This window comes from Lissotriton vulgaris, chromosome 11 (assembly GCF_964263255.1).
Source record: "Lissotriton vulgaris chromosome 11, aLisVul1.2, whole genome shotgun sequence".
In the NCBI taxonomy this organism is placed as follows: Eukaryota; Metazoa; Chordata; class Amphibia; order Caudata; family Salamandridae; genus Lissotriton; species Lissotriton vulgaris.
In genome coordinates this window covers 133,368,127-133,385,664 of record NC_141699.1, presented here as the reverse complement: position 1 = coordinate 133,385,664, position 17,538 = coordinate 133,368,127, and the positions used below count along the sequence as shown (strand labels likewise).

General features: G+C 49.6%; 1 protein-coding gene across 1 annotated transcript in view; it reads left to right on the top strand.

The window, feature by feature from the left end:
* DNAH10 (dynein axonemal heavy chain 10) overlaps window positions 1–17,538 on the top strand; it is a 1,963,751-nt gene that overhangs the window by 736,114 nt on the left and 1,210,099 nt on the right. The window contains exon 25 of the mRNA XM_086942901.1: window positions 10,951–11,162. Within this exon, the coding sequence (XP_086799027.1) occupies window positions 10,951–11,162 (212 nt within the window). The remainder of the gene's footprint in view (window positions 1–10,950; window positions 11,163–17,538) is intronic.

Sequence of the window (17,538 nt, the reverse complement as noted above, 5' to 3'; positions counted from 1 at the left end):
AACTTGATCGGAGCAAACAGGCCTTGGCAAAGGCAAGCCAGGCAGAAGTTGAAAGATGCTTAACACTCGGACCAGCAAGGTCAGAGCGGGTGCTCCTTTTTACAGGAGCTTGGGTAGGTCTGGAGCAACCAGACCTGCTGTGTAAATCGTCGGTTTCGTCGCCAAGATGGCCGCTGACCACGTGGCTAGTGGCCGGGATGGCGCGTCAAGTGGCACAATGCAAAAGGGCCCCACGCAGATCGTGGAGATGCTGGAGGGCTGATCTTCGGTGCAAGGGCTGCTCGGTGGTGGGGGTTCTCAGTCCCCAAAGCACAACGTCGAGGATGCCTCAGAAGCTGCGCAGTCAGCTTTTCGAGTGTCTTCCAAGAGGTCCGGTCCCACGTCACTTGGTGCCTCCACGGGTCCCTTCTTTGCAGGGACTGTGGATCGGGCTCTGAGAGGTCTGGGAGTCTGGTTCTTGTCGGGCTCTGGGCTCGGGCTCCGGCGGGAGGCGGCGGCAAAGCAGACGTCGAGTTGCTGGTTGGTACCTGTGTTCACAGGGTGGCCACTCCTAGGCCACAAGGGAGATTCTCTTCAGTCTTCTGTGCAGCAGAATGTCGAAGTCCAGTCTTCTTCTTCGTTTAAAGTTGATTCAGGATGATCTGCTGTGCAATGGCACTGCTCCCACGCTTATTCCCAATCTGAGGGGTGGATCACCTACTAGGTCCCTCCTCTGGGAGGAACCAGGAAGGGGGGCGGTTACACCCCCTTTCCTTTGTCCAGTTCCGCGCCAAGCCTGGGTCTGGAAAGTCCCAGGACCGGTTTGGACTGGCCTATGCACGGGGACACCTTGTGTGCCTCGGGCATGTCTGATTCTATTCAGCCCTGTCCTACCCAATACACAAAACCCTGTCTGGGGTGGTGCTCGCACCTCCCAAGGCAGGAAACCCTTTGTCCAGGCCACCATCTGCCGAGTTTCGGTCAGCAGCAGGAGGCCAGACTCGTGTCTGTGGTGGCAGCATCCATTTTGTGATGCTGAGGCTCTGTTTAACTTTAACCGGGGTTAAGGCTACACACATGTCGTGTCCCTCTAGAAGGGTGGAATGCTATCCCCGTCGCCAGAATTGGTGAGGGGATAGTATTCCAATTCGTATGACACCTTACTCGACATGTTTTGATAAAGCCAAACCAAAGATAGCAAATAACAGCGAGGATTATAATGCACTTAAGAGTATATGGTATGGCAATATCCCGGAACAGCTTAGGGAGGGGTTCCCGACCGCTGCAGACAGGCTCAGCTCATGCTAGAGCACCATCTCACATATTTCCAAGCACTCTGCCTCCAGGATTGATGAGGCCTTCCATAGGAGTGGCTGATAGGAACATATGTGTCCAGTTTAGGGTTAGGCACAGGCATACTGTACCTAAGTAAGAGGTGGTTACACCAACTTACCCCAGCTGAGTGATCAGCCAGTTGTGTCAAATATGGAGGCCAGGCCAGGGGTGGCATAATACATGCTGCAGCCCCTGGTAGGCCTTGGATACACCTATGCCCTGGGTACCTAGGGTACACTACTACAGGGGCTCATAAGGTGAACCAATTCCAATTGTTTTATGCACCTAAGGTACATGGAGTCCATTTTAAGGAGAGAGCAATCGGCCTGGGGCCCTGAATATCAGGATCCAAGGCCAACTAAGTCAAAAACCAGCTATACACCAGGCAAAAAGTTTGGGGGTAACCATAGTCAGATATCCACCTTCCTACACGACCTATGACCCTGCTCGCAGGCAGGTCGCTCCCCACGCTGCTGCATGGCTCTGCCTGCATTGTTTTTGCCTAATCTTGTATTTTTCCCCTGTGCCTAACTTGCTTTCCTGCCCAGACTTGTTTTTATTCCCCTGTGCCTGTACTTGCTTTCTTGCCCAGACTTTTTTATTCCCCTGTGCCTGTACTTGCTTTCTTTCCCAGACTTGTTTTTATTCCCCTGCCCCGCCCACCTGCAATCTCATTAGCCGCCCCGCTCCCAGCTGCTCCTCCCTCCCACATCCCCTCATATGGAAGCCGCTATGCGGCCGTGCTCAGCGGGCGCGCCGCTTGCGCACCTAAGGCATGCCTGTCTGTACCCCTGGACACTACGAACGCCACGACGCCCGACACCGCTACGATGCCAGAATCCTCCACGCACTCAACACCGGACGATCACACACCTGCTTCTTGGCTGCCCAAAGCGCACCCACGGAGCTTTCACCTGCCAGAACTGCAGCTTCACAAGCATCCGCCCCACCATGCTGCCGACCAGGAAAGAACCCAACCACCTCAGATGCATCCTTCTCAACACCCGCTCCACCCAAAAACATGCGGTTGAACTCTGGGACCTACTCGACTCAACCTCCCCAGACGTCCCCTTCCTGACGGAGACCTGGCTGAACCCTGATGGACAACCTAGCCAACCTCGGACTCAGACAACTCGTCACAACACCCACCCACTCCGCCGGTCACACGCCTGACCCCATCTTCTCCGCAAGCCCCCACGTCTCCTTCAACCATACCACCGAACCCCACTGGACCGACCACCGCTGCATCCACTTCACCTTCAAGAAACTCACCACGCACCACCGCACCCAACAGATGCCTCACCGCTGCTGGAGCAAAGTCACCAAAGGCCAGCTAACCACCACCCTTGCCCAGAGCCCACCCGCCGACCATACCGACCCCGACACCGCCGCCCACAACCTCAGACAGTGGATCAACGACTGCGCCAACACCCTCGCCCCGATCAAGAAACCCTCCAACAATCATACCAACAAGAAAGCCAGCTGGTTCACTGAAGACCTCCGGGCCTCCAAGCAAACCTGCTGGAGATCTGGCTCCGTGAATGAACACCAGACAGCCACGCCGCCCACAAGAATGCCACCCGCAGACACCATCACCTTATCCGATCCGCCAAAAGGGCCTCTTTCAAAGACCACCTAGACAACAACGCGCACAACAGCAAAGAGCTCTTCAACATCGTGAAGGAACTATCCAACCCCAGCTCCAACAACAACGACGTACCACCCTCGCAAGACCTGTGCGACTCGCTGGCCACCTTCTTCCACCGCAAGATCACTGACATCCATGACAGTTTTAACGCCATGACCACTGAGACCGCCGCCCCCACGACCACCATCCGCACCAACCGCCTGCTCGACTGGACCAAAATCAACGACGATGACACCATCAAGATCATGAACACCATCCACTCCGGATCTCCGTCAGATCCATGCCCATACCACATCTTCAACAAAGCCAGCACATCCATCGCACCCCATATCCGGAAAGTCAACAACACCTCCTTTGAGACAGCAACCTTCCCTGAGAGCTGGAAGCACGCCGAGATCAACACCTTCCTCAAGAAACCCAAGGCGGACCCCAAGGACCTCAAGAACTTCCGGCCCATCTCCCTGCTCCCGTTCCCGGCAAAGTTCATCGAGAAGACCGTCAACAAACAACTGACACGCTACCTCGAGGAAAACAACATCCTGGACCCTTCCCAGTCCGGGTTCCGCAGCAACCACAGCACCGAGACCACCCTCATCGCCGCCACCGATGACATCAAGTCCCTGCTGGACAATGGAGAAACGGCGGCCCTCATCCTCCTGGACCTGTCAGCCGCATTGGACACGGTCCGTCACCACACACTACGAACACACCTCCACAACGCTGGGATCCAAGAGAAGGCCCTGGACTGGACCACCTCCTTCCTCTCCGGTAGAAAACAGAGCGTCCGCCTTCCCCCCTTCCGCTCCGAAGCCACCGAGATCATCTGCGGCGTACCCCAGGGCTCATCCCTCAGCCCAACCCTGTTTAACATCTACATGGCACCGCTCGCCCAAGTCGCCCGTCGGCACGACCTCAACATCCTCTCCTACGCTGATGACACCCAGCTGATACTCTCCCTCACCAAGGACCCCCACACCGCCAAAACCAACCTTCACAAAGGAATGAAGGCCGTTGCTGAATGGATGAGGAACAGCCGACTGAAGCTGAACTTGGACGAGGTCCTCATCCTCGGATCCAACCCTTTGGCCTGGGACGACGCCTGGTGGCCGACCACACTGGGAACCGCTCCAGCACTCACCGACCACGCACGCAACCTAGGGGTCATCCTCGACTCCACCCTCTCCATGACTAAACAGGTCAACGCCGTCTCCTCCTCCTGTTTCAACACCCTCTGCATGCTCCGCAGGATCTACAAGTGGATCCCCACTGAAACGAGAAGAACAGTCACCCAGGCCCTTGTCAGCAGCAGGTTGGACTATGGAAAGGCCCTCTACACAGGAGCATCGGCCAAACACCTGAGACGGCTCCAACGCATCCAGAACGCCTCTGCACGCCTGATCCTCGACATCCCTCGCTGCAGCCACATCACACCCCACTTGAGAGACCTGCACTGGCTCCCGGTCAACAAGAAGATAACCTTCAAGCTCCTCACCCATGCACACAAGGCACTACACGACACCGGACCAACGTACCTCAACAGACGACTCAGCTTCTACACCCCCACCCGCCAGCTCTGCTCTGCCGACCTCGCCCTCGCTACAGTTCCCCGCTTCCGAAGAGCGATCTTAGGCGGCAGATCGTTCTCCCACCTCGCCACCAAGACCTGGAACACCATCCCCATCCACCTACGGCAGACCCAAGACCTGCTGACCTTGAAAACTCCTCAAGGCCTGGCTTTTTGAGCAGTAGCGGCATTCCCCACCCCAGCGCCTTGAGACCTTCATGGGTGAGTAGTGCGCTTTACAAATGATATGATTGATTGATTGAGTCAATGTTAGTAAAAGAGGTGCTGAATGGGTCGCTGTTTGGACCCTAATAATATAACTCGGCTTTTGGGAAATAGTTGTATTGCTAACAGAAAACAAAGGAGAGGGGTGATAAAAAAAATAACCCAAGGGATGTGCCTGAATTCTCCCCAAAAATGTAACCGGAGGCACATATACCGAGACTATGTTCAAAAGTTTCCCCTCCCATTGGCCTTGAACTGCAGCAAAGCGACCCTGGTCATCTGTCTTAGTCTGTAGTATTATAAATGATGAGGTCTTTTTGATTAGGACACACGTCCCTCTTGAGCCTGAAGTAAACTCAGCATGCGCTGCCATTCTGTACCCTCGTCTGTTCAACGCTTGGCAAGCCTTCCCTGTGAGATGAGTCTCTTGCATAAGGACTACTGTTGGGTTATATCTTTTCAAGGCCTGCAGTACCAGACCTCTCTTTATTTTATTCCCCAGACCTCTTACATTCCATGACAGTATTCTCAGGGGAGGTACAGGAGTCTTTTGTGTCGTATCGTAAAGGATACTACCTTGTAGAGTGCCCGTCAGGGAGGGCCTACCGGATGTTGCGGAATCGCCGTCGTGTATTGACATCAAAGCGTTTGTGGTGTAGTCGCGGACCCACCATGTGTGTCTCCTCTACCTCAATCGTGATGCAACTGCTCTCTCCTCGTGCCCTCAGTGTGTATCTGCCAACAAACCTTGCCATAACACTTAAACATAAACAAATCAGAACTAACCCTACCCACTCCTCCCCCTCCCTGCCTCCCTGCTCAACGGACTTTAAACCGCCCGCCACCCCAGATTAGCAGAGTGCTTTACCCCAACCCAAACCATTGTACTTGCTTGTCCGGGTACAAGGACCGTAGAGGCGGCAGCCCTTGCTGCCCCTCCGGGCTCGCCTCAGTCCAGAATACAGAGCTTGGCCACAATTCACTAGTTGGTACAATATTAATGTCGGTCGGAGCCGAGAGGTCAATGTTCTTGGTCCAGTTCATTTCCTTCCATCCCTGGTTGTGGTGAGCAGTTCGATCCCTCTCGTCTCTGTTCCTAAGATCCCACGTGGTCCTCCTCTTGTTGTTGGCGGTGATTCTTGTTGGTGCGCCGCTGTGCTCCTACTTGCCGCCAACCTTCCAACCAGTCGTGAGCAGCTTCTGGCGTGTCGAAGAACCACGTCTTACTGTCGGCTACTACTCGGAGCCGGGCCGGGAATAACATGGAGTAGGGCAATTCTCGCGCCCTCAACTCTTTCTTGACCTCCATGAAGCTTTTTCTGCGACGTGCCACCTCTGCGGTGTAATCTGGAAAGAATGCAAGTGTGGAGTTGTGGGCACGGATCGGTTGGGATGTTCTTGCCGCTTGTAGTATTGTGTCCCTGTCGCAAAAGTTGAATAATCTGGCAAGTACCGGCCGTGGGGGCACCCCCGGCTTTGGTTTGCCACCAGAGACTCTATGGGCCCTTTCAATCGAAAAGAAGTGGGATAATCCCTTTGGTTGCAGTTTGGTTTTGATTAAGTCTTCTATGTATAAGTCCATAGCCTGGGCCCCTCCGTTTCAGGAAGACCGAGAATTTGCACATTATTGCACCTTGAGCGCCCTTCTTGGCCAACCAGCTTCTCTTTTAGGAGTTTATTTTCCCTCTCAATTCGTGCCACTGCTCTCTGTAGTTCCGACGTGTCCTCCACCAGTGACTTCGTAACTATTTCTACTTCCCTGACCCGCTCTGTCATTTTGTGAAAGTCCGCCCGTAGTACAGAAACGTCTGTTGAGATCGTCCCCACCGTCGTCTGAACAGCTGATAACGCTTTCATTATGTCGTCTAATGTGACCTTTTTTGTCCTATCTCCGTCAGATGTTTTCCCCGTGGATGAACGTCCCTCCGGTGGTTGCGAGTTGTTCTTCTCATATGCATACTTGTCCAACTTCGTCTGCGCTGATTGGTTCCTTGGACCTGTGCCCGCCATGGTGCCTCTTCCAGAAGGTTTTCTGTTGTAAGGCTGGTGTGGGGGGAGACAGGCCACCAAGCCGTATCTATATGAAGGACGGTATGGGCCGGCAGTCACGGCAGTGGTCCACCCGCAGCTTCCGGTGGATGTTCGTGTTCTTTTGAGGGTGCGCTACGTTCCAGTGACCCGTTGCAGGCGTCTGCATGGGTCGGCAACAGGGCAATGATAGTGTTATTGCTGGCAACAATAGAGCTTGATCAGGTCGTGACGCAGTTTATATCAGGTCTCCGCGTTCATAGAGTTATGTGGGGCAGAAAGGCAGAGCGGGAGGGGGCTTTCGATCATACTCCCGCCACCGTCACCACTCGCCAACCTGCTCGTCACTATATGTGCCACTGGACTGTCTGATGGGTGGTTCAACTGCTGGCAATGCACTTTATGCGCCCTCACGCTTGGAATGGACAGGTATTCTTTCCCGCTTCGTTGTTGTGTGGGGTTGCCGGTGTGGTTTGTGCTCGCGTTGCTGCCCCTCACTCTTCCAACCTGATGTCACCGGCCGGCGAGCTGTCGCAGTTTCGAGTCCTGTGAGGTGGGGCCGGTGAACGCCGTGTCCTCTACTGGCGCCACTTCGCTGCCGGGGGGGGGGCACAATGGAATCAAGAGGCGCTGGATATATTTGTGCGGGCGCCAATGGGCGCAGCCCACGCCAGAGTTCAATGGCTCCGATGGTCGACTCCGGGACCGCCGCGCCCCCCCCCCGTGATCTCCGGGAACATAAAGCGTTCAGCTGCTGCTTTCTTCTTGCTGTCGGAGGTATTTCAGGTGGCCGTCTCCCAAGTCGGTTGGGGCAGGGGGTCCTTCCGGTGCTGCGGTGCCCAGATTGCAGTCACTTCCGCCCGGCTCTAGAAATGCGGCAGGTCGCGGCTTGTTGCTGCTGTACAGGCCCGCAGGTCTCGTCGCTCGCCACCTTTGCCACATCCACCGGAAGCTGCGGGTGGACCACTGCAGTGACTGCCGGCCCATACCGTCCTTCATATAGATGTGGGGGTGGCCTGTCTCCCCCCACACCAGCCTTACAACAGCAAACCACATCAGAGCGCCTCCCGACTCCGCGGGTACATGCAGTTCCGCTCCGGACTTCGGCTCTTGCCTCTGGGGGCTTCGCTACAGAACGGATGGTTGAACGGATTAATGATAAAGCGTGCCTCTCACACGGAGCTCAGTGACTACGCCGCTATTACCATCTGCTGCTAGCCACGACCCCCGAAAATGACACTTTTAGAAAGTTAGCATTTTACTGCCTAAACCAAATGTGACCTATTTCTCAGTGTCCAGGGTCACATGATTGTGAATGACTCTCCTGTGGTGTGTTCTGTATTCCTTCTAGACATGAGCACAAAAAGAGCATGGGTTTAGAGGGAGTGGGTCTTCCTAACTGGGTGGCTGGGGAGAAGTTGTGCCCTAACCTGGTTGTACATCCAAGGACCCTGACTACAGCCCACATAATTGAGCCTCACAACCAGGAGCGGCTCATCCATTAGGGCAGAGGAGCGTAGTCCTACTGCTTTCTAGCGGTGCGAGAAGCAGAAACATAAAATGGCATTTTAAATACCATTTTATGTTTCTGCTTCTTGCACTGCGAGAAAGCAGAAGGGTATGCCTGGTTGGGGGCGGGTCGGGGAGGAGTGGCTTGCCCACTGTTGTGGGACCTGACTGTTTGGTCGGCACTCTAGGGCCGGCCGAACCAGTCATGCGTACTCTGGATTTTCTCAATGTAGGCTGCAGCCTACATAGAAAAAATGTCCTCCTCATAGGCGCCGTCCTCACCAATCACAATGCTGCCATTGCAGCGTTATGATTGGCTTAGGAGGGGGAGGGAGGCTGCCTTCTTCCTGATCCTGAGCAGGAAAGCAGCAGTAAAATGTGGAACCCTGCCAGGAACGGAGGCGGCGCGGGACCCGGTGAAGAATTATTTTTATCCCCCTGCGCAAACCCCTGCGCGACCTCCAACCCCCACCCGCCCGCCAGTCATGCTGACCGCAACTTATGACACCAGGCCTGACTCTGCATTTGTCCCTCTAGACAGTTTTGAGCCACACTCAGAGGAAGGGGAAGAACTGACCAAAACCAGTTTGGGAGTGGGCCAGGGATTGTCTCCTGTACAAAGACTGGCACTAAATATAAATGTGGCACTTTCAGAACCTCTCATTGGAACAGTCCTGGACCTGTGAAAGATTCAGAAGGACTTCCTGCTGTCTGAAAAAGGAAGACTGGGTCTGTTTGCTTTGAACCCAGGATGCCCAATAGTGACTTCAAGGGTCAGTTGGTTGACCACCTGTTTGAGCCACGGGGACCCGCACATCCTGGACCTGCCTGAGAACTGCTGCTGGCCTTTGCCGGAGTAAGTCCTGAGCCTCCAAGAGGACCCTTAGTTGGCACAGAGTCTACTTCTCCTGCTTCAGATCTACAAAATCTGCACGCCAGGTGACAATCCAGAAGTTTGGGTTTCTTTACGACTGTGAGTGGGCTCCTCACATCAGCGACCATCATTGCATCTCCTGCCAACATGATGTTATGACGGCAAACTACCCACATCTTCCACCAATGCGAAGCTCCAGCGATTGCTGCTCATTGTGTCAACGACTTCCTCGCAGCCCCAACCAATCGAATCTCCAGCCGAGGCTCCTCGCATGGACTTGGACATTGAGACAGTAAACTCTCTACTGGGGCGAACCAGTATCTGAACCACACTCCATTGCGGTGGGCCTCAACTTGTGACGTTGACTCAGTTCAGCACAATAATCTAACTGAGCGTGGCGCTTTGTGCTTTTAGAGCTAGTTTTACCTAAAACTTTCAAAATTCCTATTTCTTCTTATTGACTTTATGTCGTTTTGGTATCTTTGTTTTTTTAATTGTACCTAATTTTTTTTTGATTGATTTGGGATTTTTCATGTGATGTATTTTTACTTCATTACTTTTTGAATGTTGCATAAATACTTTACACATTGCCTCCAAGTTAAGGCTGACTGCTGTTGTGCCAGGCTACGAGAGGGTTAAACACAGCTTACCTTTTCTACTTCATTCTTACAAAGATTGTGTTTATTACTTGAGTTGGGCTCTTAACCCCCTCAAAATGTAACCCACTATCTTGCAAATGCCATTTATTTTACACTACACAATTAGATTGTGCGTTAGATCGGAAATCAGATTAAGAAATAAACTTAAAACCGCTCACCCCTCACAGCAACATTCTATTAATTTGTACTTGGAAAGTTAACAGGGTACTATTTTTTTAAATTTTAAAAAACAATTTATTTTCATTGCTTGGTGACACAACGGGGTGTTATGTTTCAGCAGTAGCGGCTTGCATAGGGCGTGCTGTGGGCGATGGGGCGGGGGAGGGACAGGGTGGTGGGGGTAGTAAACTCAGACATACGGAGGATAGTATTCATCACTATCCTCCATTCCGTCATATGTCCGAGTTTACTAACCCCGCACCCCACCGGGCCTTACCACCCTGCAACACGCCCTGTGGGAGCCGCCACTGTGTTTCAGAGTGTCCCATGCAGTTAGTTTGTATTTTAAATTGTGTTACATTTATCTTTATAATCTGCTTGTTCTGTTTTGCTGTTACTACTCTACTGGACAGGTCATCAGTACATATAACTCCGCAGTTTTGAGGAGCACAATAGAACTTTTCATGAAAGAGTCTAAAGGGATCTTTTTATAAATCACAGAATGTATACACTGTTTGTTTTCTGTGCCAATTATCAAGTGAGTCATCCAAATGTAATAGGAATGAGGTACTTACACATCTTCTACCGATGAGTATCTATGGACACTGTGTTCAAACAATGAACAAATAATGCCCAGTTGCCGTCCTAAGACAAGGTGTATAACACTAGCACAAATTGCCATTGGAAGGGTGTTCCAATTTTTGGGACCCATCACAGAGTAACTTTTAATGCTATCTCCTGATTCCTTTGTGATTAATAGATCCTGGGTATAGTCACACATTGTGGCATTACTTGTCTTAAGGACGTTGATGTATATGCTGACTTTATTTCAATTGTGTAAAGGTGTATTTGATGCCTTTATGATTTCAAACCTTGTGTATGTTCAATAGGTGAGTTCTAGTATTCTATGCGAGAGGTTACATTAGAGAGATTTTAATTACATTTCCAAAATACTTTTTTTTCATTTCAGGAGGCGAAGAATGAATGGTCTACGACTCTGTGGGCGAATCTTAATGTTCAGGTTCTACTCGATGGAATTGAAGGATTCCTTAAAAGTCTCCGTAAGCTTTCCAAAGAAACCCGAAGCATGCCAGTGGCCTTTTATTTGGAGTCGAAAATGAAGGAATTCAAGGAATCCATCCCTCTACTTCTCGACTTGAAGAATGAAGCCTTGCGTGACAGGTTAACAATTCAACCATTTGTCGTTTCCATGTGTGGTGTATATCCAGTGGCGAACCAGCTGTCTCATAGACTCCTAAGTGACATATGTGATATGAGTGGCAGATCCCAAGTCTGATATTTGTCCCTTAGTACTATCTTGTGGATTTCTCTGTAGAACAGGGAAATTGGATGTATTGTTTTACAATATATGCATTTATGTTGTACTGCATGTGACCTAACTACCCTATGTGATACCAACCACTATATACATTTAACCTCTTGTAGTGTAGTTCCTATATCCCTAATAGGCTCTGTGCATTGGAATAACATACACTACAGATTTGACATAGGACTGAGGTCAATATGTCTCTATCGAGTATATTAAACTTAATTGTGTGTGTGCCAGCTAACTCAGAGGTCACTAGAAACTTTCTTGAATAAACAAGAAGGGATTAGTCTCTGACAACCGCATAAACATGACAACTTTGTTTCCCCTAGAATCGGAACAATATCTTCAGAGTCGTGGAAACCATAGATAACTAGTTCACTCAGTCAATCGTGCATGCTTCGTTTCTACAGAGTTGCATAGAAATAGAGAGACGGGCGTTTCAATAAAAAGGGTTTATTGAACAGTGTTATTTCTCATGCAAGAGATATGAACTGCTACAATCGTTAGACAGAATGCAAAGTACAATGCGTACAGCGTAAACAGTAATCTAAAATAATACTGTAATAGCATGGTCTGTTGCTATGACATATATAAAAATACATACATAAATAACACAGGCTAAAATACACAACTGGTGCTTCTAAAATGCTCCTACCCCAGTGTACCTAACCTAGGTCTAGTACGAGGGAAGAAGTAGATGCTGTTTTAGCTAAGTTTAGTTTTGCCAAGAATCTGCCAAAGGTTTCTCTAGGTTCTAATCAGCTCCATACCTTAGAATGAGAGAGGTTGGTATCTCTTTGCCGGGACTTGATTTCCCAACACCCCGCAAGGGGAGTCAGAAACACTGGAGCTGGATTCTCGGCAGGAGGATGACAGCGCCTAGTCAGTGCATCAGCTGGAGAGTTGGCTACTTTCGGGACTTGCTGTGGCGAGCTGCGTCGTGCAAGTAGATAGTCGAACTACACCAAGCCACACTGTGCTTTGCCATAGCAATTTAAGGTATATTTATACCTTAAAGGTGTTTAGGAATGCCAGTATTGACGTAAAGTCGGGCATATGAACATCGCCGCAGCCAGGGCGACTGACGCTGGAATCTGAGGATCACGGTTCGATCCCCTGCGGCAGGTTAGCCCAGCACCATGTGACTCTGGGCAATAGCTTGCTTAATCTTCCTGATGGCCCCCAGCGCCTAGAGACCCTTACGGGTGATTGTTTGCGCTTTACAAATGTGGATTATTATTATGAATGAACCCCTAAGGAATAGATGTTCATGCATAATAAATAAGTTCTTGGAGAAATCAATATCCAAGCAAGGGGAAGTCCCTAACGGCTTAAGAGTCCGGTTTTCCAAGAAATCGTTTTGACGTAGATTAACGGATGGAAGTAGCCATGCCTGTCTTTAGGTAGCCTGGGCTATGCCTAAATAAAGACTGGATTTCTATGCCTATATAAGGGCAATATGAATTGTACCTATATAAGGGCATGAATCGAGACATTCATAGGGAATCTAAATCGATACACAACACTCTAATGCAAATGACATTAGGGCTCATTTAATGGACATATTTTACATGCACTGTATGTATCATGTGCTGTTCCTTACGTCAAGATGACTTATTTTGTGCGACTTCCTGTAATCCTGAAAAGGTGTTGCAGCACAGAGGGAGAGGGAAAGGAATTTAGACTATATGGATAGTACTTTTTAGGGCTCCGCTGGCGTTGCAGCGCGAAGCGCTGCCACCAGCGAGCCTTATTGTCGCTGTGTTGCCTCCCCCAGTGGCACAGACCGGTGCACGAGCAGACACCGGTCTGTGAACGCGCTTCTTAGACGCGCGAAACGGACGAAGACTGCAGGCGCCGCCACTGGCACGAGCCGCAGGGAACGCCAACGTGCACGCTCACGGCGTCACGCTCCTGCGTCTATTCTGTTCTGCGCTCCAGGCCGACTTGTCTTGTTATTAGCTGTTTTGCGGCCATCACGTGCACTTCATCCTCCTTGGACGATATGCGCTGTTTCGCCATGTTCAAACATGAGGCATGTTTTCGTAGCTTGCATGCCAGAGTCTATTCTGCGATTCAGAGCAGCGATTTTGCCATTGATAGATTACAGGCTGTTTTGCATTGCGAGCAATGTATCCTCCAGCATGGTTGTAGATTGGGTCGACAGAGTCTCAATGGGCATGCTGCTGTACTCTAGGTGTGTGCCACAATTCGATTGTGATATTTGCAGGGTTAGGGAGCACTCCGTTCACCGTATTTGTTCTGTTTTTCAAAATGGTGCTACGGTTCCAGGGTTTGTCAGTCCCTTGTTAGGAAAATCTTGTTTATGTTGGGTATGTCGGCCCAACGAACCGTGCACTGTTCACTTGGTGCTATGCACCTAAACTAATTTTATTTGTTCAACAAATAATAAACCTTATATGATCTCAGTTTCTTCTTTTTATTTTAACTTTTTTATCTCTTTTTATCATGTGTGTATTTTACCACATAGTATTATTATGCAATTATTCATATTCCATTCGCAGTCCGAAAAACAATCAAAATAACAACAACATTTCTATTCATGTTATAATTTACAGTGCCATATGATATACATTTTTTGGAAGAGCCCAATGCATTTCGGCACTACCAAAGTGCCTTCATCAGGGGCGAACCTTAGTACGTTGTACTCAATGCTCTAACCGCTAATGTTGTAGCTTCAAAACTCCCTGATTGTTCAGCACTATGACGTTCTGTTAAATCCGACTGTCGTACGTTCTCTGTAATGGATACACAAAAGACAAAATCCGCTCTCAGTATCTCACCTAACTACCAATCACAGGCTCACTACTTTGTATCTCACTGTAATTTTGTGTATCCATTACAGAGAACGCACGACAGTCGGATTTAACAGAACGTCATAGTGCTGAACAATCAGGGAGTTTTGAAGCTACAACATTAGCGGTTAGAGCATTGAGTACAACGTACTAAGGTTCGCCCCTGATGAAGGCACTTTGGTAGTGCCGAAATGCATTGGGCTCTTCCAAAAAATGTATATCATATGGCACTGTAAATTATAACATGAATAGAAATGTTGTTGTTATTTTGATTGTTATTCGGACTGCGAATGGAATATGAATAATTGCATAATAATACTATGTGGTAAAATACACACATGATAAAAAGAGATAAAAAAAGTTAAAATAAAAAGAAGAAACTGAGATCATATAAGGTTTATTATTTGTTGAACAAATGAAATTAGTTTAGGTGCATAGCACCAAGTGAACAGTGCACGATTCGTTGGGCCGACATGCCCAACATAAACAAGCAATTCGATTGTGAGCCAGGCCTGCTGCTTATCGCTTTTCGCCATGGGTTTTGTAGGTACGTACTACCAAGAGCACTCTGGTGGTATATCCAGCTATTCGTCACCTTAAGGTTTGGCAGCGAGAAGAGGCCCAGCCAACGCCCGAGCAACACTGATCTCTTTGACCCACAAGAGGATAACAGGGGCCCTGTTGAAGGAACAACGTGCTTCGTCCCTCAAACCAATTGGTGCTGTACTGGACATTTACAGGGCAAGGGTGGTGAGTGCAGCTCTGTATGGGTCTGAATTGTGGGGCGTGCAGAATGCTGACTTCCTGAGGCGCCTAGAAAATAAATTCCACAAAGACCTCATGAGGCTACCACATAGCACCCCTTCCCTTCCACTCTTATTAGATGCGGGCACACGCCCAATAAGCGAGCAAGCAAGGCTACGTCCCCTTCTCCTGTGGGCACGAATATGGAGGGTACCAGAATTATCCAGTTATGCTGAAGGCCTAAGGGAACTCCTCTTAACATCCGGCTGGCACAAGGTCCGTTGGCTTAAAGAAGTTAAGCGGCTTCTTTATGACCTAGGCCTTGAAGACGCCTGGGCTAATAGAACTGCCCCCCCCAAAACAGACACTAAAGAAGCTATATTGGTCTTGGGTGGTAAATGAGCGAAACAGTAATTCTAAACTATGTAGATCCACCGTAGAATTTCTGATGGTTAAGGAGCTCCCCCTTAGAGAGCCATACTTAGACATGATCCACAAACCTGGGGACAGGGCATTATATTTTAAATTTAGGGTGGGTGTATTGCCACTAGGGCAGTTAACAGCAAGTTGGAAACCACCGCTGCAAACCACACCACATTGCCCTTTTTGTGACAATAGGCAGGAGTCAGTTGCCCACCTAATGTTTGAGTGCCTAGCCTATGCAGCCCCGCGTCGCATGTGGCTGAAACCTTTATGTAGGAATCTTGGCACTAGATCTCATTTGGATGAGTTATGCATTTTAAGATCTGATGCCCGTCCCTTGTTTGCTTGTTGTTTGGCGCAATTCTTGGGTTGGGCTTGGCGGATTAGATCCGCCAGACAATTGAGTCTCCATTAATATGAACTGTAATGGCACTATTGCTACTCTTTTTGCTGTTATCAAATTCTTTCCATGAATGAGCTTTCCCTTAAACCACATTGTGTTGGTTTTCCTTTTAATATTTTTAACTGAGGAACATAATCCTAAAATGTATTGTTCTTTTATTCTTCTTGTATTGTAATGTCAGTACTGTGGTTTTTATATTTCTTGTTTGTAATGCTTTTATGATATGATTAATATATCGAAATAAAGCTACTACTACTACTACACTGGGACTGGGGCCCAAGCATACTCCGCGCTCCCTTGATGCGTGTTTATGATGGGGTCAGGCTCCAGCCCACAGTGAGTCATCGCCGCCTCTCACTTGCCTAAAGAACCACAATAGGAGACTATTCAAGTTCCTGGTGGCCGCCGGGTCACCTCAGGTGGCACTGCTCCAGCCTGGCCCCAGCAAGTTGAGTAAACCCGGGAGGCGGGCCCCTGTCAGCTGCCGATCTGAGCCCGGGCGGTACACTGTTACGCACTCCTGGTGTGATTTATTTATTTATTTATTTCTGCTACAGGTCTCCGTTCACAAAGTCTAGGCCCGTTTTCAGCCCGCAGGGGGCCAGCCCCCGAATAGCACAGCGTGGCAGAGCTCTGACCCTGCCACACCGCAGGATGCCACAGGCCATGCTGCCAGGCCGGGCAGAACCAGGCTGTACCTTCCCCGTCAACTTGACCCGACGTATAGCCCACACCCCGGTCGGTTCGTGGGTCTATCGTGGTCCGGCAGGCTGGGCAGCCTCAGGGGTAAAGCAGCCTATGTTAGAGCACCCGCCCCATACCCCCCTTCTTTAAAAAGTGAACCTCCGTTTTTCCGAGTTCAGCAGACTCAGGAGGTGTTCCCCATGGAGACCATGCGGAAGGCAGCACAGCTGGGGTTTGGAGGGATCTACGTGCGACCTGAGGTGGGGGGATCGGGACTGAGGCGACTGGACACCTCGATCATCTTCGAGGCCCTGTCGACGGGCTGCAGCAGCACCACAGCTTACATCAGCATTCACAAGTGAGTGTATGTGCATCACAGGCTTCATCCCTACCCATGCTGCATATATGTGCTCAGGGAATAAATCATCAGGCTTTTGGTTCACATTGTACAAGTACGCCTAGTGTAAATTGTGTGGTTCCAGAAAGGACTTTGAGGTGGAATATTTGTGCACTTCTTTTGAAAGGTTGGCGTTAACTTAATTTTAGGGAATAGAGAAATACTTATCATTCAAAGAGTGAATTCGTGTTTGTAATATAGCCAAATGAAAATGTATATCACTAAAGAACCAAATACTTTATTTCATAGAATCAAATGTGTGACTTTCTTCGCAGTGCCATTTCCCCATTGATGCTCCTTGACTCTTCTCACATTCTGTGCCGAGCTAGACTGCACTGTCTTTGCAATGCTGCATTGTGCTACCAACTTGGTTTCTGCAAAGACTTAGTTGTCAGGGTGATTCATACTGCACCGTGCACTTGGTCTGCGTAGCACATCTTGTGCTACTCTGCGCGGTACCAAGGCGCTATTTGGTCAAAGGGTGGTGATTAGTCGGCTCCGGAATTAGTGCATCTGTGCTTACTGCACTTAATGTAAACCTGTGTCCCCTCAGTACCCCTCACAATACGAGGGTATGAGCTGTCATAGTATATTGGTAGAAGGCTTGCCCCTGCTCGCACACAGGCAGGAAAAATTCGAGAGACTGATTTTGTTATAAAACCTACACTTAAAGCACACTCCGATGCACTACTAGAATCCTTTTACTCGTCCTGATGGTACTCATCACATCGACGTTAGAAGGATGAGAAGTGAGTACACGA